At 48.1% G+C, this 21,806-nt stretch overlaps 1 protein-coding gene across 1 annotated transcript in view; it reads right to left on the reverse strand.

The window, feature by feature from the left end:
* The window catches only part of eif3eb (eukaryotic translation initiation factor 3, subunit E, b), a 173,713-nt gene extending 161,224 nt beyond the window's left edge, over positions 1 to 12,489 (reverse strand). The window contains exons 1-3 of the mRNA XM_072466877.1: positions 12,312 to 12,489; positions 9,380 to 9,497; positions 2,873 to 2,990 (exon numbers count right to left, since the gene is read on the reverse strand). Of these exons, the coding sequence (XP_072322978.1) occupies positions 2,873 to 2,990; positions 9,380 to 9,497; positions 12,312 to 12,401 (326 nt within the window). The 5' untranslated portion in view covers positions 12,402 to 12,489. The remainder of the gene's footprint in view (positions 1 to 2,872; positions 2,991 to 9,379; positions 9,498 to 12,311) is intronic.
* Positions 12,490 to 21,806: the final 9,317 nt, after the last annotated feature.

Consider the following 21,806-nt stretch of genomic DNA (forward strand, 5'->3'; position numbering starts at 1 on the left):
AATACTCCAGGTGTGGCCTCACTAACACCTTATACAATTGCAGCATAACCTCCCTAGTCTTAAACTCCATCCCTCTAGCAATGAAGGACAAAATTCCATTTGCCTTTTTAATCACCTGTCGCACCTGAAAACCAACTTTTTGCGACTCATGCACTAGCACACCCAGGTCTCTCTTCACAGCAGCAAGTTTTAATATTTTATCATTTAAATAATAATCCCTTTTGCTGTTATTCCTTAAGCGTGAGGTGATACATTTGAGCAAAAGGAATAACAAGAGGCAATACAGACCAGGGTGCGGGGGAGAGTGGGAGGGAGGGACCTGGGCAGCCATTGATCTTTCAAAGTGGTAGGACGTATTGAGAGCAATGAGCAAAGCATTGAATACAAAAGCAGGGAAGTTATGGTGAAGCTTCACAAAGCTCTGGTTAGGCCACAAAAAGACTACCATGCCCTTTTTTGGTCACCATACCTTAGAAAGGATGCGATGATCCTTGAGATTTATCAGAATGGTTTCAGAGATGCGGTGTTTTAGTTACAATATGGGGACGAACGATGACAGATTTAGCTTTGGCAGACAAAGGAAATCTGTTCCCATCAGCTGCTGGTACAAGGACTAAGGGACACAGATTTGAGGTTTCAGCACAGAGTTATAAAGTGGATACGAAGGAAACTTCTTTGACACAGCGAGTGGTAATGACCTGGAACTTGCTGCCCTCGAGGGTGGTGGAAGGAGAAACAATCAATGATTCTAAAAGGAAATTGGATAGACACTTGAGCAAAATCAACCTGCAGGGTTATGAGGACAGAGCTGAGGGAATGGGACTGACTGGTTGGTCTGTAGTGCCAGGATGGGCTCAATGGGCTCCTTCTGTGCCGGATGACTAACTGGCTATTACTGGCTTCATTTTTATAATTACACAGCTTCTCAGAGATTAATTCAATATTTTATTTAAGCCAATTCATGTAACTGAAAAAACAAAATCATCAAAATTCTATTGAATAGACTATATTAGGATGTCAGAGCAAATAGCGGTTTATTTATTTTTAACCAAAAAACGTGTATTGAACAGTTTGCAATTTACAGAAATGATGATTGTTACAGATGGTGGTTATTTATAGATGGGGAGAACGGTAGATATATCGCACTGTCATATTATATGCTCAATAAAAATAATTTAATTTGCCTGGACAGTCAGTCACATCTGCTTTTACTCCTTACACTGGCAAACAAGCACACATCAACTGTGCCTGGGTCAAGCATCTGTACCCCCCCCCCCACCCCCCAATCAGCATCTCCCAACCACCAACTGAATTAGGGGCAGCATGGTAGCATTGTGGATAGCACAATTGCTTCACAGCTCCAGGGTCCCAGGTTCGATTCCGGCTTGGGTCACTGTCTGTGAGGAGTCTGCACATCCTCCCCGTGTGTGGGTGGGTTTCCTCCGGGTGCTCCGGTTTCCTCCCACAGTCCAAAGATGTGCAGGTTAGGTGGATTGGCCATGATAAATTGCCCTTAGTGTCCAAAATTGCCCTTAGTGTCGGGTGGGGTTACTGGGTTATGGGGATATGGTGGAGGTGTTGACCTTGGGTAGAGTGCTCTTTCCAAGAGCTGGTGCAGACTCGATGGGCCGAATGGCCTCCTTCTGCACCGTAAATTCTATGACTATGAATCGAGACAGATAAAATCATTTCTGGCAGTGGAAGAGTTAAATAGATGAGTGGTACTATTTGCACATTTGGATTTGTGACACAAAGGGTAAATGCAGAACTCCACCAATCAGGAAAACAGAAAGCATTAAGCATCTGTAATCAATTCTCTGCCCCAGTTTTCATTCTTTTTTTTTAATTTAAAGTCCCCAATTCATTTTTTTCCAATTAAGAGGCAATTTAGCGTGGCCAATCCACTTAGCCTACACATCATTTTGGATTGTGGAGTTGAGACACATGCAGACACGGGGAGAAGGTGCAAACTCCACACAGATATAAACCAGGGGCCGGGATTGAACCCGGGTCCTCAGCACCGTGAAGCAGCAGTGCTAACCACTGCATCACCCTTTCCAGATTTCATTCTTGATTATCTACTGCTAAATATCAGGCACGTACAAAAGTACATTTAAGGGCGGCACGGTGGCGCAGTGGTTAGCACTGCTGCCTCACGGCACCGACATCCCAGGTTCGATCCCGGCTCTGGGTCACTGTCCGTGTGGAGTTTGCACATTCTCCCCGTGTTTGCATGGGTTTCATCCCCAAAGCCCAAAGATTTGCAGGGTAGGTGGATTGGCCACGCTAAATTGGAAAAAATGAATTGGGCACTCTAAATTTATATTTTTAAAAAAGTACATTTGAGGTGGCACGGTAGCACAGTGGTTAGCACTGTTGCTTCACAGCGCCAGGGTCCCAAGTTCGATTCCCGGCTTGGGTCACGGTCTGTGCGGAGTCTGCACGTTCTCCCAGTGTCTGCGTGGGTTTCCTCCGGGTGCTCCGGTTTCCTCCCACAAGTCCCGAAAGACGTGCTGTTAGGTGAATTGGACATTCTGAATTCTCCCCGTGTACCCGAACAGGCGCCGGGATGTGGTGACGAGGGGATTTTCACAGTAACTTCATTGCAGTGTTAGTGTAAGCCTACTTGTGACAATAAGAAAGATTATTATGTGTCACAGATCTTCAAAGGGGAGGGTAGGGCAAACCAAGCCCGCGATCACCTGTGGAGCAGCTTACCATTACGCTCCCCTTTCATGTGTTTAAAACCAGATCAGAAACCTGGCCCACATCTAACTTCATTTCTCTACGCAACTGAAGCCAAGATAAATAATAACAGAAAACATTTGTGCTTCCAATTCCTTGTGTGTAATGTGGTCTCATGGCTGCCTACCTGGTTGATTGCATTTGTCTTGTCGTTTCTGGATCCTCAAACATCTTTACAATTGGTTCAGTTTCAGACTGGAGCTGCTTCAGCTGAGCTACCACGGTGGTTCGCTTCTCCCTCAGAGCTGAGCATTCAAACAGAGCAGTTTTACTCAAATGTGCACTTACACAAGGCAAGGTCTTCAAATTAACAAGTGTTAACTTCCCCTGGGTTCTGTTTAAAGATTAGTCACAAGTTGTAGCTATTTGGGGACATAGAAAGAAACGTTTTTTCTAGGTGAAGTTCTCCCCTCCTCTCAACATCCCACCTCCTCCCTGCAAAACATTACAAGTGATTTTTAAAATTCATTCATGGGATTTGGGCGTAACTGGCTCGGCCAGCATTAATTGCTAATCCCCAAATGCCGTTGAGAAAGTGGTGGTGAGCTGCCTTTCAAAAGTAACTACATTACAAAAATTGGTCCTAAGTGTTTGGGATGTGCTATGGTCATGCGTGGTGTGGCAGGAGGCGCGAGGTGTGGCAGGAGGCGCGGCAGGAGGCGAGGCAGGAGGCGCGAGGCGCGGCAGGAAGGCATATCCATCTTAATTCTTTATAGCTAATTAAAAAGATTCAATTACAATTCCTCGACATGAAGAAGCAAATTATGAGGAGCCAGCCAGGACAAAGTGTTTTCGAAGGTTTCTCAATTGACAATTTTTTTTTGTTGAAAAACATAATAATAATCTCAATAAAGGCACTTAAATATATACATAATCACAAAAATACAAAAGCCAACTGCTGCAACACGTAACAAATCCCCCTCCCGCCGCCCCCACTCAATTGGCACATTTTTTAATCTACTTTGTGCTAAACATTATAAAAAGGCCCCTTCCCGGTGGTGAGGTTTCGAGGCCAGACATCTAGAAATAGCACATCTCTATATGGGTGACTCATGCACATCTTCTTGGTTTTCACTATTTCTTGGAACATGAAAATAGTTCACTACAGTGCTTCTATGACAGTGTAGCCAAGTCAACTGTGAGGTCAATTCTGCTTCAAACTCCTTGCAGCATCTCGAAATGCACTTATTGACTCTGAAATTTAAAAAAGGCATTGCACAGGTTTCTGGCACTGATTATCCACTTCTACAGTTGGATATTTTATGCTGAATACCTTTACGTTTTTCCATCTTCAAGCAGCAGCAATGATGAGAATTAAAGACTACAACAAGGGTCCTGATACACAGAAGCTACTGATCGGCAGACCAGGCCATCAAATGAAGAATGGGGAAAAGAACAAAGACATTATGTGCTTCTTAAAGGCAGTCATCCACAACTAGAACTGGAATTCATCTCCATAAAGCCAGACAACAGAACGCAGGCACAGGGGAAGGGTGCAGCTCAAATCACAACCACAGCCTCCAAGAATTCAAATCTGGCACATGTCCACAGTAGTTCAGTGACAGGAAGAAAACCACGGAGCAGCAAGCAGCATTGGAATAACAAGCCGGGGAACCACAGGGAATACCACACAGCTCTTCAGCTTGGGGAGGTTTGAGAAGGGAGCATAAACAAATTCAATGTGGAAGTCTCCACCATGGATATTGGGTGAGGACTTTCCACCACTGTGCGCAGAGAATGGATTCCAGAATCACCATGAAATGGAGAAATTCAATGCAGATCTCCCTCAATATCAACAGCGGTAGTGGTAGATGCCAGGTGGATCTCATCGTATTGTTTGAAGAGCAGTGAAGTGTGCCTTGAAGTCCTGGCCAATATTTTTTAGGTCAACCATACCCCAAACACATGTTACTGATCATTATCACATTGCTGTTTTTGGGATCTTGCTGTGTACAAGCTGACTGCTGAAGTTTCTATATGGTGAGCTGCCTTCCTGGGCCGCTGAAGTCCTGTTTTTATACTCGATGCCCCGTCCAATGAAGGCAAGCATTCCGTATGCTTTCTTGACTGCCTTGTCCACTTGTGTTGCCACTTTCAAAGATCTGTAGACCTGTACGCCCAGATCTCTCTGACTTTCTATATTCCCAAGAGTTTTGCCATTTACTGTATATTTCTCTTCTATGTTAGATCTACCAAAATCCATAACCTCAGGTTTGTCTGGATTAAAGTCCATTTGCCATTTCTCTGCCCAAGTCTCCAACCTATCTATGTCCTGCTGTATCCTCTGACAATCCTCAACATCATTTACCACTATTTGAGGGGCTGGTTTAGCACAGGGTTAAATTGTTGGCTTTGAAAGCAGACCAAGGCAGGCCAGCAGCGCGACTCAATTCCCGCACCTGCCTCTCCGAACAGGCGCCGGAATGTGGCGACTAGGGGCTTTTCACAGTAACTTCATTTGAAGCCTACTTGTGACAATAAGCGATTTTCATTTTCACTCCATCAACCTTTGCGTCATCCGTGAACTTGATAAATCAGACCGGCTACATTTTCTTCCAAACCGTTTATGTATACTACAAACAACAGAGGCCCAAGTCCCGCTCCCTGTGGAACACCACTAGTCACAACTTTCCAACTTGGGAACAAAGCAGGATAAAGATGATTTCTTGAGGTATGGTTTTGTCAATTGTGCCAATGCAAATAAGGATGCAAAGCCCATGTGTGTTATAGGCAGGGAAGTACTGGCAAATTGGATTGGATTGGATTTGTTTCTTGTCACGTGTACCGAGGTAGAGTGAAAAGTATTTTTCTGCAAGCAGCTCAACAGATCATTAAGTACATGGGAAGAAAAGAAAATACATAATAGGGCAACACAAGGTATACAATGTAACTACATAAGCACCGGCATCGGATGAAGCATACAGGGGTGTAGTGTTAATGAGGTCAGTCCATAAGAGGGTCATTTAGGAGTCTGGCAACAGCGGGGAAGCTGCTTTTGAGTCTGTTCGTGCGTGTTCTCAGACTTCTGTATCTCCTGCCCAATGGAAGAAGCTGGAAGAGTGAGTAAGCCGGGTGGGAGGGGTCTTTGATTATGCTGCCCGCTTTCCCCAGGCAGAGGGAGGTGTAGATGGAGTCAATGGATGGGAGGCGGGTTTGTGTGGTGGACTGGGCGGTGTTCACGACTCTGAAGTTCCTTGCGGTCCTGGGCCGAGCAGTTGCCATACCAGACTGTGATGCAGCCAGATAGTAGTCATTGAGGCACGTTGCCTGGTTCTTCTTTGGCACCGGTATGATGGTGGTCTTCTTGAAGCAGGTGGGGACCTCGGAGTGGAGTAGGGACAGGTTGAAGATGTCTGCAAACACCTCTGCCAGCTGGTCCGCGCTGGCTCTGAATGCATGACCAGGGATCCAGTCCAGGCCCGTCGCCTTCCGAGGGTTCACTTTCAGGAAGGCCGGTCTGACTTCGGAAGCTGTGATGGTGGGTATGGGTGAGTTATGGGCTGCTGGGGCACTCGACAGCAGATTGCTGGTTACCTGCTCAAACTGAGTATAGAATGCATTGAGTTCATCGGGGAGGGGTGTGCTGCTGCCGGAGAATCCAGAATGTCCAAATTCTCTCCACTTGTCTGGATGGGTCCAGCTCCCAAATGAGATCAAATGAAAGGAGATGCTTCAGATTTTGGAAGAGAAGTGGTGGGTGAAAAAGTCCTTTTGTGGTTGAGACCCCAGAGTCAGTTATTAACTTAAAGCTGACTCCAAATTAAAAGACTACGCTGCTGTACCTGACCTGTGATACCACATTAAAAACACAGCAAAAGCCCATGAGGCTGTCAGCATTCTGGAGTAGCGTCTCCCAGGAGTATCCTGTGCTGAGTAAAACGTGTATTTTGTTGCTAATGCCCTTCACGACGACCGACACATGCAAGGTTGGATTTTCTATTTTCATAAAGATGAAGACGGCAAAAAGGAACTGGCTGAAGTCTGCACCTGAGATGTACATTGCCCGCTCCTCCTTTGAACCTGATTCAACAGAGAGCATGAGGACCAAGCATGCTCCCCTTTTGTATTATAGTTTTTTAAAAATAAATTTAGAGTACCCAATTCATTTTTTACAATTAAGGGGCAATTTAGCGTGGCCAATCCACCTCCTCTGCGTATCTTTGGGTTGTTGGGGTGAAACCCACGCAGACACGGGGAGAATGTGCAAACTCCACACGGGCAGTGACCCAGAACCAGGATCGAACCTGGGACCTCGACGCTGTGAGGCAGCAGTGCTAACCACTGCGCCACCGTGCTGCCCTCTTTTGTATTAAAGCTAAGCGAACTTGGTGTGTGTCCTCCAGCTCCTCAAATCCGTCCCCTATAAACAAGTCACCAAAGTGCTCAATCCCTGCCTGCCACCACCCGCTAAACCTCGCATCTAGCTCCGCCGGACCTGAGGGGGGGGGGGGGGGGGGGGGGGCCTTTAGGTACCTGCAGATTTGGGAAGGGGAAGAATCTTTCTCATCACAAGTAGGTTTACATTAACGACTGCAATGAAGTTACTGTGAAAAGCCCCGAGCGCCACATTTCGGCACCTGTTCGGGTACACTGAGGGAGAATCCAGAATGTCAAAATTACCCAACGTCTTTCGGGACTTGTGGGAGGAAACCGGAGCACCCGGAGGAAACCCACACAGGCACAGAAAGAACACGCAGACTCCGCACAGACAGTGACCCAAGCCAGGAATCGAATCTGGGACCCTGGTGCTGTGAAGCAACAGTGCTAACCACTGTGCTACCGTGCCAACTTCATTAAAAAAAAAAAGAATTATGGTACCCAATTCATTTTTTCCAATTAAGGGGCTATTTAGCGTGGCTAATCTACCTAGCCCCCACATCTTTGAGTTGTGGGGGCGAAACCACGCAAAACGGGGAGAATATGCAAACCTCACACGGACAGTGACCCAGAGCCAGGATCGAACCTGGGACCTCAGAGCCATGAGGCAGCAGTGCTAACCACTGCACCACCGTGCTGCCCTTACCATGCCAACTTCATAAGGAGAGAGGGGCCATCGGGGGGGGGGGGGGGGGGGGGGGGGGGGGGGCATTTTAGAGCAGAGCCAGAAACAGAGCAGTAGACACTTACAGACATCAAATGGGTCCTACGTCTGTAGTGTTATGTTAAACATACTGACAAACAGCTACTCCGTTTGGGTTCATTTGCAAATTCTCCCAATAAGCCTGTCGATTCAATGAAATAACATGTGGGGCGCGCAAAGTGTCCTCCAATGAAATTGATAAGATGTGTTATGGGGATTTTTTAACAACTCTTTCGTGGGATGTGGGTATTGCAGGTAGAGCTTAATTGCCCATCCCTAATTGCCCTTGAACTGACTGGTTCGCTATTCCGAGTCAACCACATTGCTGTTGGTCTGGAACAGGCCAGACGAGGTCAGGGCGGTGACGGAAGGAAAGTGATTCAGGTGGTTTATTTGAAAAACAATCGATGATTGTTCCATGGTCACCATTCCTGAGATTCTATAGTCCATTCAATGAATTTAAATTTCACCAGCTTCCGTGGTGAGGTTTGAACCCGTGGTCCCAGAGCATCTATGGATTAAAAGTCCAGTGACGTTACCACTGCACCACCATCTCTTCCGAGAGATTGAGGGATATGGAGCAACAGTCTGAATAGATTTGAGATACGGATCAGATTTGATCTTAATGGAAGAACTTCGAACAGTGAACAGTTTCCTTCTGTTCCTAAGTGACTGAGATTTTCACCTCACATTACTAATACGGTCTGATCAGCAAATGGTACAAGGTTATATTGAATCTTCCCTCATCTACAGTGAGGTTACTGAGTGGCACCATAATGGCAAGATTCTAGTGTTCAGACCAACAGTATGACTGGAAATAATTCAGGTGATGCATACTGGGAGCCATCCCCAGACTGTCTGATTTTGAGCGAGTGAACTCTTTACTGTATGGTCTCTGTACCCATTCTCTGCAGTCATTCAAGAATGGAATGGCAAGGGATTGCAAGGCAATGAAATTATGCCAAACAGTATTGCAAGCAGTATTCCAACAAGGTTTGTGAAAAAATGCCAAGAGTGGAGGACAACGTTGGCATAAGGCTCATGGCTCACGGACCAGCCGTTTATTGAGGGCAAAGCAACCGCCTGAATGGTTGACACATGTATACATCTGCATTAGTGCCTCCAAATGTTGTATTGCTCAGTTAGTCATCTCCAAGGCTTGTCACAGTTCAGTTTCCTTCTCCAGCATGTATGTCCCATTTTCCTATTCCTCCACAAGTTGGAAAGTGGTTGCTGCAACTGGTGTAAGAAGTATTGCAGCTTTCTACAACATTGCATTAAAGTGTTGGTGTTATAATATATTCCATTCGCCGTGTGGAAGTGGTTGTACAATGGCTAATTCATCATTGCATAGCTGCAAAGCTAAGAGTTAAGCGAGATGCACAAATCTAACCCAAATGAAACCCTTGTGGAATAAATGCTACTGATCCACGCAAGTATGGTTCTACAGGGGGCAGGTTATGAATGGCTTTCATTCATAAGACCACTGCTTGTGAGCTGTAAAGATTTGACTTTCTAAATCCTGAATTTCACAACCTATTAAATACCACTCACCTTGTGGAATTTCTTTATCAGGGTACAAGTTCTTGTACACGTCCATAGCAAAGTCAACCATGTTTGTGTCACTAAGAAGGTCCAATTTCCCTTGGAGTAGTTCCTTTTCATTGTAAATCTGAAATCAAAATGTGCCAAATGTTAGTGCAGAATTCTTCAAACTTCACCTGCCACTCTGGTCAGACCATTGCTCAAGTACGATGCCCAGCCACCTTAATAATCAATTTATCAGCCCAGAAACTATACATCACTTGATCAAATTTTATCAACTTCCAAAATGGATGATGTGTGGGTAAAGGAAACCAAATGCAGCAGAACGCCAGGAATCGGTGCCTGATTAAGTGAATTCAGGTAGGCAGCAGATAGTGCAATAAATTGTTAACCTGGAGGCCCTCCAATCAAAAAGAGAACAAAAAGATCAGCTCAGCATCCCATTCCTGACAGCCAAGCAATGATCCCTGCTCCCTGTTGCTCGGGCAATGGGATTGAATGAGGGTGGGGGAGGAGGAAAAATGTACATTTACACATCCTTGAAGATAGCGGGGTAAGTTGATACGGCAGGTAAATTGTATGGGGTGCTTTGAAAAATTGGGACATTCCATACAAGAAGTTTACAAACCTTAATAAATCACTGCTCAGGTCTCAGTCAAGGTGAGATTTTCCCCACACACAAATAGCATGCCAACACTTGGTGCCTATGGGCACCTGGGTGAGGTAGCAGAGGCCTACTGGAAACCTGTTGAACTGTATAACTATTTTAGTCACTTCAGCAAAGCTCAAGGCAATGAGCAAGTAGTTACATATACCGTGGACCATACACTCCCTTCTACAGGCAAAAATGATATACTGCTCTTAATGGCAGCAATAGAATTGAACTCAAATTAGTCTTCACAATGTGAAGAAACAGCTAATTTCCCTTCTCGTTCTACTGTTTAAATCTAGTCTCTGGTTATCAATCCACTTAACAGACAAAACCATTTCTCCCTCCATCCTCTATCAAAGCCTTTCAAAATTTGGAAGATCTTGCATCAACCTTTTCTGCTCCAAGAAAAGTAGCTTCTCCCCTCTCCCTCATCCCTGGTAAATCTCCTCCTCTGTGCCCTCTCACAGGCCTTGACATCCTTCGTAAAGGATACACTGACTGAGGTCTAACAGTGATTTATCAAGGTTTGTGGAGTTCCTGGATTCAAAGCCAGGAATCCCATGCAACCTAACTGCTTTACCGGCCATTATCAAGAAATCGTAAATATACATCGGTATGTGCTGTAATTGCTGACATACTTGTTATGATAACATAAGGAATGTCCTTCGGCCTCTCACGCCTACCTCCACCATTCAGCTGGATTATGTCTAACATGCACCTCAATTCCCTTTACCTACATTTGCTCCATAAACTTTTAGTCTGCAGACCGCACACTGGACTTTGCAGTCATCTCAGAACCCATCAAACCAGAGTGGAAGTCATTCTCAATCCCAAGGCACTCAGGAAAAGGTGACTGCGCCTTCAGTTGCCTAGGTCCCAAGGTCAGGAAATGCCTCCATGCACACCTCCATCCCTTGACCTCTCTTTTTTTTTTTAAAAATCACACTTCTGCGACCAAACTTTCAGTCTCCTGACCTAGTACACCGTAAAGAGGCTCAGTATATTAGCTTGTTTTATAGTAATAATAAGCCAATATTTATTGTCACAAGTAGGCTTACATTAACACTGCAATGAAGTTACTAGCCGTACACAAGAGGGAGAATTCAGAATGTCCAATTCACCTAACAGCACATCTTTCGGGACTTGTGGGAGGAAACCGGAGCACGCGGAGGAAACCCATGCAGACACGAGGAGAATGTGCAGACTCCACACAGTGTCTCAAGCGGGAAACAAACCTGGGACCCGGGCGCTGTGAAGCAAGTGCTAACCACTGTACTACCACGCCACCCTTGAAGTGCCTTGGGATGTTACAAAAATTAACAGCTATATAAACTGTTGTCGTAATGGAACAACCCAAGCACCGTTAAATCTCGCTGCTGTGTCCCACCATCCTGCAAAGTTTAAAGCTACAAACAATACAACTTGTATCAACTGAGTCCAGCAGAGTATTCAACGGTGTGGTGCAGCACTCGACTTTTATAAAACCCCAGTAAGGCACCTTTTCTGCGATGTACTGAGGAAGCCCTGCATTGCCAGAGGTGCCATCTAACAAATGAAAAACAAGGCCCGTGTTCAGTGGATGTAAAAGATCCCATGGCACATGTTTTGAGTTCTCAGCAGCATCCTGGCCAACATTTATCCCTCAGTCACCATCACAAAAGTAAAAAATCAGAAAATGCTGAACAATCTCAGCCGTTCTGAGCCTCTGCGGAGAGTAAATGAAGCAAATGTTTCGAGTCTGGATGATTGTTGAAGCTTTGACAAAGAGTCATCCAGACTGGAAGCGTTAGCTCCCCTCTCACTCCACAGAGGTGACCTGCTGAGATTGTCCAGCATTTTCTGTTGTTGTTTCAGATTCCAGCATCCACAGGATTTGCTTTTATCCCTAAATTATAACTCAGTCAGGATCACTCTGATGTTTGGGGAGTTTTCCGTGTGTAAACCCGGCTGTTGTGTTTTGGGAAAAGCAGCAGCGGCTCCACTCCGGCGGTGAAGCGTTTGGGACATCAGCTGGAATGAAAGACAGGCGCTACAGAAATGCAGAGGGGGTGGACGTTGTGGCGAAACGTCCCCCACGCTCGGGGCCTCCCTCCAGAGCGGGACTCCCGCGGAGGGTGCGGTGCGACCGGGAGGGCGAGAGCACAAGGCCGAGGCCCGGCGGCTCACTCCAGGCCCAGGCTCGGGCCTAGCTCACGTGCGGGGCCTGAGAGGCCTCGGGCCCGGGCTGGCGGCCGCTGCCGGCTCCCCCGGGAGGTGTATGCGAGCGCGGGGGGAGGCCCGAGGCTTTACCTCTTTCACCGAGAGGAACTCGAGCAGCGGGAAGACCAGGTGCCGGTCCAGGAAATTGGCTATCCGCATCGTCAGGTCATAGTCCGCCATCTTGGCAAGAGGGCTATTCAAACCGCCCCAACTTTATTAACAGCGAGAGGCGGCGGACAGCGCGTGGCACCGCCCACCGGGTCCAACGCGAATGGCCTCGCCCCCTGCCCCGCCCCCTGCCCCGCCCCAGAGCTTGGCCCCCGCCCCCCGCATCCGGGCCCCGCCCCCAGAGCCTGCGATCCAGGCCCGACACCTGCCCCGCCCCCAGCGCGGGCCCAACCCCCCTCCCGCGTCGAGGCAATCGGGTCCCGCCCACTCACGCGTCATTGACCCCGGCCCCGCCCCCAGCGCGGGCCCAGCCCCCCTCCCGCGTCGGGCAATCGGGTCCCGCCCACTCACGCGTCATAGACCCCGCCCACCGACCCGGCCCCGCCCATCCCAGTGGGCCCCGCCCCTACACGGTGTCAATCAAACTCCAGCTGCTGCTTCCAGGGAGCAGGAGCAGAGGCCATTCAGCCCATCGCCACTTGGCTGTCAGATGTATCTGGCTGGTGGAATGTGTTGCTGTTCACTCAGGGAGTCCCAGTTGCCGCGATAATGTACACTTTTACATGTTATGGTCCAGGGTTAGGACAGGGCGGTACGATTGTTAGCACTGTTGCTTCACTGCGCCAGGGTCCCGGGTTTGATTCCCGGCTTGGCTGACTGCGGAGTCTGATTGGATTGGATTTATTATTGTCACATGTATCAGTATACAGTGAACAGCATTGTTTCTTGCCTGCTGTACAGACAATGCATACCGTACATAGGGAAGGAGAGACTGCAAAATATAATGTTACAGTTATAGCAAGGTGGAGAGAAAGGATCAACTTAATACGAGGTAGGTCCATTCAAAAGTCTGATGGCAGTGGGGAAGAAGCTGTTCTTGAGTCTGTTGGTACGTGACCTCAAACTTTGGTATCTTTTTCCTGACAGAAGGATGGATGGGGCAGGGGGGGAGTGGGCCTAGGCAGGATGCTCTTTCAGAGGGTCGGTGCAGACTTGACGGACCAAATGGCCTCCTTCTGCACTGTAGGGATTCTATGGACAATGACGGTCGAGGCTCCAACTTGCTTTGCATCACACAGCAGACCAGGGATTCTCTCCCAGTCCTGCACCCACCATTGGCGAAGAGTGGAAGGATTTTCAGGTTCATTAGAACACACCTTCCTTCAGGTCCTGGGGTGGGACTCAAACTCAGCGCGACTGGCTGAGAGGCCGGAATGCGGCCCTCTGCACCACACGAGCAAGAGCAGCTTGCATTTCTCCAGGTGGATTTATATAGCACCTTTAACACAGTAAAATGTGGCTAGTTGCTTCACTGCAGCATTCGCAGACACCAAGCTACTGCGAGGACATATTAAGGAAAAGGACCAAAAGCTTGGTCAAAGGGGCAGGTTGTAAGGAATATCCAAAAGACAAAGAGAGACTCAGGGAGGTTTAGGGAGGGAATTTCAGAGCTTAGGGTCTTGGCAGTTGACGGCCACTAATAGTGGAATGGTTACAGCCTGGGGAGCTGGAAGAGGTCAGATATCTCGGAGCAGTGTGGGGCTGGCAGAGTCAATGAATTCCAGGAGGCACGGGGTGAAAGGCCAAACTGGTTACTGCAGCCAATGAGAAGCCCCAAGAAGGTGAGTCACAAGAGGTTTATTTCCAACTCACAGTTAGGAAATGCAGCGACCAAGGGCAGCACGGTGACGCAGCGGTTAGCACTGCAGCCTCACGGCGCTGACGTCCCAGGTTCGATCCCGGCTCTGGGTCACTGTCCGTGTGGAGTTTGCACATTCTCCCCGTGTCTGCGTGGGTCTCACCCCCGCATCCCAAAGATGTGCAGGGTAGGTGGATTGACCACGCTAAATTGCCCCTTAATTGGAAAAAATGAATTGGGTACTCTAAAAAAAATTTTTTTTTTTTAAAAAGGAAATACAGTCCAAGTTCCAGCCAGGATCACCCAGAGGTGCCCGCTCCTTCCTGGGACAGCTTTAACCAGCCGACTATTGGGCCTCCGTCCCTCTGCGGAGGAGCTCGTACTCCACGTGTCCCACAGGGAGGTCAATCAGGTCGTCCCCGTGGGTCCCCTGGAGATTAAAACACTGGTTTATTTGAAACTGACAATGAAGCGACTACCATGGTTCACAAAACAAGCGTCCCGGCCCAGGACTATCCGCTAACTAAGCCCCACCCAGCAGGGCGGGTCTCTGCCCGCTCACCACAGGAACCCTACAAACCCCTGAGGAGATCAGTCATTAATGGTTCTCCTGAATGTTATCACACTGAGATTACAGAGATAGGGAGAGGTGAAGCCATTTGAAAATATTTGAGGGATTTGAAAGCAAGGATAAGAATTTTTAAATCGAGCTGATGCCAGACTGAGAAACACTTTTTAAGTCAGCGCGCAGAAAGCATCAAGGGTTAACGGGACTTGGTGGTGGTTCGGAAACTGGCACCAGAATTTGGGTTGAGCTCAAGTCTTTGGAGGGTGGAAGCTGAGAGTCCACCAGGAGGGCGCTGGAATAGCCCAGTCTGGAGAAAGGCATGCAGGAGGGTTTCAGGAGCAGATGTGCCAAGGCCAGGGCGGCATTGGGCAAGGTTACAGAGGCGGAATTCAGCCGTTTAGAGCAAACACGGGGCTGACATTTCAGCTGATGATCAAATCGGAGTGCGAGGTTTGGAACCGCCTGCTTCAGTCTCAGACGATGTCCGGAGGAGGCAGCGAATTGTTGGCAGGGTTACTAAATAACACAATTACCCAGAAAAACCCTACATTGCTGCATCTAATTGTTTCCTCAATGATCCTTGACCTTTTCACTCCCTCCTGACCTTTTCCTGGGTCAATTCCCACTACAGTCATTCTCTATGCGATGATCTGAATTAGGAGCAGGCGTGTACCACTCGGCCCTTCGAGCCTGCTCCGGCATTGATAAGATTCTGGCTGACCTGATTGTGGTCTCAACTCCACTTTCCTGTCTGCCCCCTATGACCTTTGACACCCTTGTCAGAGCAGCATCTATCTACCTCTGCCTTAAAAATATTCACTGACCCTGCCTCCACCGCTCTCTGGGAAAGGAGTTGTAAAAGCTCATAACTCTCAGAGAAACAAAATTCTCACCTTTTTTAAGGGGAGCCCCCTTATGTTTAAACTGTGGCCCCTTGTTCTAGTCTCACCCACTGGGGGAAACATCTTCTCATCCTTCATCCCCACAGGATCGTTTATAAGATCACCCCTCAATCTAAACTCCAACGATGTGGAGATGCCGGCGTTGGACTGGGGTGGGCACAGTAAGAAGTCTTACAACACCAGGTTAAGGTCCAACAGGTTTGTTTCGAATCACTAGCTTTCGGAGCGCTGCTCCTTCCTCAGGTCAACTCCAATAGGCACAGGCCCAGCCTGTTCAACCTTTCTTCAGACAAGAACACCCCTCCCAGCTCAGGAATCAGGCGAGTGAACCTTCTCTGAACTCCTCCTCATGCAGTCATGTCCTTTCTAAAATAGGGAGAGCTAAAACTGTACACGGGGCTCCGGATGTGGTCGCACCAATGTCCTGTGCAACTCCAGTGAGACATCCCAACTTTTATGTTCCGTTCCCCTCGCCATGCTCCGGATCACCTTCCGAATCACCTGTTGTGGCTGCATACTAACTTTTCCAGCCCCATGTACTGGGGCACCAGACACCGAGTGGCTGCCAATTTGTGGACAAGTGTCAATCTAAAGATTTCCAAAGAAGCTTTTTTCACATTTGTCTGTCTGTGAAATTCTGAAGTTTAGAACCATCAGCCTTACAATAAATCGGCATATTTTGCCAATAGATTAACTGAAATAATGTAAATACATGTTTAAGAATCAAATTGTTGAGACCAATCTATTCCACTAAAAGTCACTGGGCCCTTTACTGGATGGGGAATGTGACTGAGGCGTTGTATTCCTCCTTCATTTCGGCACAAATGAAATAACAAAGAACAGGTCATTTCAGGGGAATGAGTAACACAAACACCATAAAGAATCCATGTTAATTGTCGAACATTTTTAATAATCACAACACTGTTTGCCATTCATAACCTTTAATAGTTTGAATAAATATAAATAGAATTTAAACATAAACACACATGTTTAAGCATTTACTTACTGGGGTGGTCATTTTCATCAGTATTTACACATTTACAATGAAATCAAATTATTAACATCTCAAGACTGATATTTTATTTCTGAGATTGTTGGACGTTGTCCCTGGGAATGTCGGGTCAACTGTTACACAATTATATGCGGTAACTATCAAAAGGGGAGTTCTCTGGGCATATTATCCGTGCAAAAGTGTTGGAGTGCTAATATACCTTCAATTCACCAAGAGGCCGAGAGAGCGAGTGAACATAAGGCTTTATTAGTCGTGAACTTGCCTAGCCAGAGTCGGTTGTGCAGATGAGTGGCACCCGCAGGTGGCCAGGTTATATATGGCCCCGGTGAGGGCGGAGCCAGAGGCGGAGCACACCAGGGTTACAGTACAGTACATAGAACATAGAACATAGAAAATACAGCACAGAACAGGCCCTTCGGCCCACGATGTTGTGCCGAACCTTTGTCCTAGATTAATCATAGATTATCATTGAATTTACAGTGCAGAAGGAGGCCATTCGGCCCCCTGAGTCTGCACCGGCTCTTGGAAAGAGCACCCTACCCAAACTCTCCACCCAACACCAAGGGCAATTTTGGACACTAAGGGCATTCATCATGGCCAATCCACCTACCCTGCACATCTTTGGACTGTGGGAGGAAACCGGAGCACCCGGAGGAAACCCACGCAGACACGGGGAGGACGTGCAGACTCCGCACAGACAGTGACCCAAGCCGGAATCGAACCTGGGACCCTGGAGCTGTGAAGCAATTGTGCTATCCACAATGCTACCGTGCTGCCCTTAAGAACAAGTAAATCTACACTATATCATTTTACCGTAATCCATGTACCTATCCAATAGCTGCTTGAAGGTCCCTAATGTTTCCGACTCAACTACTTCCACAGGCAGTGCATTCCATGCCCCCACTACTCTCTGGGTAAAGAACCTACCTCTGATATCCCTGCTATATCTTCCACCTTTCACCTTAAATTTATGTCCCCTTGTATGGTTTGTTCCACCCGGGGAAAAAGTCTCTGACTGTCTACTCTATCTATTCCCCTGATCATCTTATAAACCTCTGTCAAGTCGCCCCTCATCCTTCTCCGTTCTAATGAGAAAAGGCCTAGCACCCTCAACCTTTCCTCGTAAGACCTACTCTCCATTCCAGGTAACATCCCGGTAAATCTTCTTTGCACCTTTTCCAAAGCTTCCACATCCTTCCTAAAATGAGGTGACCAGAACTGTACACAGTACTCCAAATGTGGCCTTACCAAAGTTTTGTACAGCTGCATCATCACCTCACGGCTCTTAAATTCAATCCCTCTGTTAATGAACGCGAGCACACCATAGGCCTTCTTCACAGCTCTATCCACTTGAGTGGCAACTTTCAAAGATGTATGAACATAGACCCCAAGATCTCTCTGCTCCTCCACATTGCCAAGAACTCTACCGTTAACCCTGTATTCCGCATTCATATTTGTCCTTCCAAAATGGACAACCTCACACTTTTCAGGGTTAAACTCCATCTGCCACTTCTCAGCCCAGCTCTGCATCCTATCTATGTCTCTTTGCAGCCGACAACAGCCCTCCTCACTATCCACAACTCCACCAATCTTCATATCGTCTGCAAATTTACTGACCCACCCTTCAACTCCCTCATCCAAGTCATTAATGAAAATCACAAACAGCAGAGGACCCAGAACTGATCCCAGCGGTACGCCACTGGTAACTGGGATCCAGGCTGAATATTTGCCATCCACCACCACTCTCTGACTTCTATCGGTTAGGCAGTTCGTTATCCAACTGGCCAAATTTCCCACTATCCCATGCCTCCTTACTTTCTGCAGAAGCCTACCATGGGGAACCTTATCAAATGCCTTACGAAAATCCATGTACACTACATCCACTGCTTTACCTTCATCCACATGCTTGGTCACCTCCTCAAAGAATTCAATTAGATTTGTAAGGCAAGACCTACCCCTCACAAATCCGTGCTGACTATCCCTAATCAAGCAGTACCTGGAAGCAGCTCGTATCACCACTTCCAGGTCAAAGGTTACATTAGGTGGATACAATGGTTACACTGTCATGCATTATGGTGAATACATTCACCACAAGAGCCTAATCACCACAGCAGGGTTACAGAAGAAGTGCGAGGGGCCCGCAGCGAAGGAAACAGATAGACAACATTAAAGACTGGTTTAATGAAAACACAACAACCAGGGAATCCACTCTTGCTATTTCCTGAAACTTTGGAAGATCGTGCTCATCGGCGGCACTCGGCATTTCGACAGCGACGACAAGATGGTAATATAAAAAATCTTTGTTCACCTCTCTCAGATTTGCCACCTCTTCAGACTTTGTTATTTTAATTCTACCCCCACCCCACCACCCCCCACTCCCACCGGACATAACAAACTGAAGCAAGTCCCTGGCCAGTTCTGATCTGACCCACCCCTGATCAATTATTTTACTTTGCAATTTGGTCAACAAAGACCACAGTATTTAATATTCCGTGGGCTCTGCATCAGACACAATTACTGTAAATATTGGACTACAGCCAACACGTCATAGTCAGCAGTCAGTGTGCAGTAACACTATCTCACACGATATGATTGGCCAATAAATTATTTTTGTTTAAGTGGTGTCGCAATATTGGCAATGCTTGGATTAATTTGCATGCATCAGAGTGACAGCTCTTTGTAGCGATAGTTCATCGCTGGTACAAAGCTGCACAGTGAGACACAAACACAATTAGAAGATAAGAATGACAAGATAGACTTCCGGGTGCGGCGATGACCAGCTGAGTCGCACGTTTCGGCAGCTCCCTGTGAAACGGACTTTTGGGCTCTTGATAGGAGCCCCAACGGCAATTTTGACGGCTAAAAACACTGTGCGGTAAACCAGAAGGGAATCCCCCCTGGATACGGATGAAAAAAGGAGGAGAGAGTGGCCAGATTGCAGTGGATCCTTTAGAACAGCGGCAAGGAAGGCAAGCAAAAACCAAGATGGGGTCGGAAGGTGGCAGTTTAACATGGGGCCCTGAACAACAAGAGTTCTTGAAATGCTGTGTGGAAGAGATCAAAAAGGAAATGAAGAAAGAGCTGTTGGCCCCGATACTACAGGCGATCGAAGGGCTAAAGGAGGAACAAAAGACCCAGGAGCGGGAGCTTCGGGTCGTGAAGGCAAAGGCAGCCGAGAATGAGGACGATATACAGGGCCTGGTGGTGAAGACGGAGACGCAGGAGGCACATCAGAAACGATGTGTGGAAAGGTTGGAGGCACTGGAAAACAACGCAAGGAGGAACAACCTGAGGATTCTTGGTCTTCCTGAAGGTGTGGAGGGAGCGGACGTCGGGGCATATGTGAGCACGATGCTGCACTCGTTAATGGGAGCGGAGGCCCCGGCGGGTCCGTTGGAGGTGGAGGGAGCATACCGAGTGATGGCGCGAGGACCGAGAGCAGGAGAAATTCCCAGAGCCATAGTGGTGAGATTCCTCCGTTTTAAGGATAGAGAAATGGTCCTTAGATGGGCGAAGAAAACTCGGAGCAGTAAATGGGAGAACGCGGTGATCCGCGTTTATCAAGACTGGAGTGCGGAGGTGGCGAGAAGGAGGGCGAGCTTTAATCGGGCCAAGGCGGTGCTTCATAAAAAGAAGATAAAATTTGGAATGCTGCAACCGGCAAGACTGTGGGTCACATATCGAGGGAGGCACCACTACTTTGAGACGGCGGATGAAGCGTGGACTTTTATTGTGGAAGAAAAACTGGAATGAGCGGGTTATTAAAAAGAACGTTCGAACAAAGTGGTGGGGCGAATGTGGGGGGCAAAGAGGGGTTTTATGTACTAATCCTGCGATGTGGTAACTTTTCTCTCTCCCACAGGTGGTGATGGGGGGAGGAGGGGAGGTGGAGGAGATGGGGCGTTGGCCATTGGGGGCGGGGCCAAGGGAGAAGCGCGGGCTTGGTTCCCGCGCTATGATAATCATGGCGGGAATAGAGAAGCAGGAAGGAGGGGGCGTCGCACGGTGCGAGCCGAGGTCACGGGGGGAAGCCGAGGTCAGCCAGAGTTTGCTGACTTCTGGGAGCAACATGGGGGGAGTAATTACGCTAGCGGGGGATCTAGCGGAGGGGGTGGGAGGGGGGAATTACTGGGTTGCTGCTGCTGGGGAGAGGGGGGAGCTGGTATGGGAGAGGATGGGCGGGGGGGGGGGCACCGCCTGGGGGAGATACAGCTGCGTGGGAACCGGGTGAGGAGCTGGAAAAAGGTGATGGCTAATCGACAAGGGGGGGGTAGGAAGCCCCCCAACTCGGCTGATCACGTGGAACGTGAGAGGGCTGAACGGGCCGATAAAGAGGGCACGGGTACTCGCACACCTTAAGAAACTTAAGGCAGATGTGGTTATGTTACAGGAAACGCACCTGAAACTGATAGACCAGGTTAGGCTACGCAAAGGATGGGTGGGGCAGGTGTTCCATTCGGGGCTAGATGCGAAAAACAGGGGGGTGGCTATATTAGTGGGGAAGCGGGTAATGTTCGAGGCAAAGACTATAGTGGCGGATAACGGGGGCAGATACGTGATGGTGAGTGGCAAACTACAGGGGGAGACGGTGGTTTTGGTAAACGTATATGCCCCGAACTGGGATGATGCCAATTTTATGAGGCGGATGCTAGGACGCATTCCGGACCTAGAGATGGGAAAGCTGATAATGGGGGGAGATTTTAATACGGTGTTGGAACCAGGGCTGGATAGGTCGAAGTCCAGGACTGGAAGGAGGCCGGCAGCAGCCAAGGTACTTAAAGATTTTATGGAGCAGATGGGAGGTGTAGACCCGTGGAGATTTAGCAGACCTAGGAGTAAGGAGTTCTCGTTTTTCTCCTATGTCCATAAAGTCTACTCGCGAATAGACTTTTTTGTGCTGGGTAGGGCATTGATCCCGAAGGTGAGGGGAACGGAGTATACGGTTATAGCCATTTCGGATCACGCTCCACACTGGGTGGACTTGGAGATAGGGGAGGAAACAGGAGGGCGCCCACCCTGGAGAATGGACATGGGACTAATGGCAGATGAGGGGGTGTGTCTAAGGGTGAGGGGGTGCATTGAAAAGTACTTGGAACTCAATGATAATGGGGAGGTCCAGGTGGGAGTGGTCTGGGAGGCGTTGAAGGCGGTGGTTAGAGGGAGCTGATATCAATAAGGGCACATAAAGGGAAGCAGGAGAGTAAGGAACGGGAGCGGTTGCTGCAAGAACTTTTGAGGGTGGACAGACAATATGCGGAAGCACCGGAGGAGGGACTGTACAGGGAAAGGCAAAGGC

This window comes from Scyliorhinus torazame, chromosome 11 (genome assembly GCF_047496885.1).
Source record: "Scyliorhinus torazame isolate Kashiwa2021f chromosome 11, sScyTor2.1, whole genome shotgun sequence".
Lineage (NCBI taxonomy): Eukaryota > Metazoa > Chordata > Chondrichthyes > Carcharhiniformes > Scyliorhinidae > Scyliorhinus > Scyliorhinus torazame.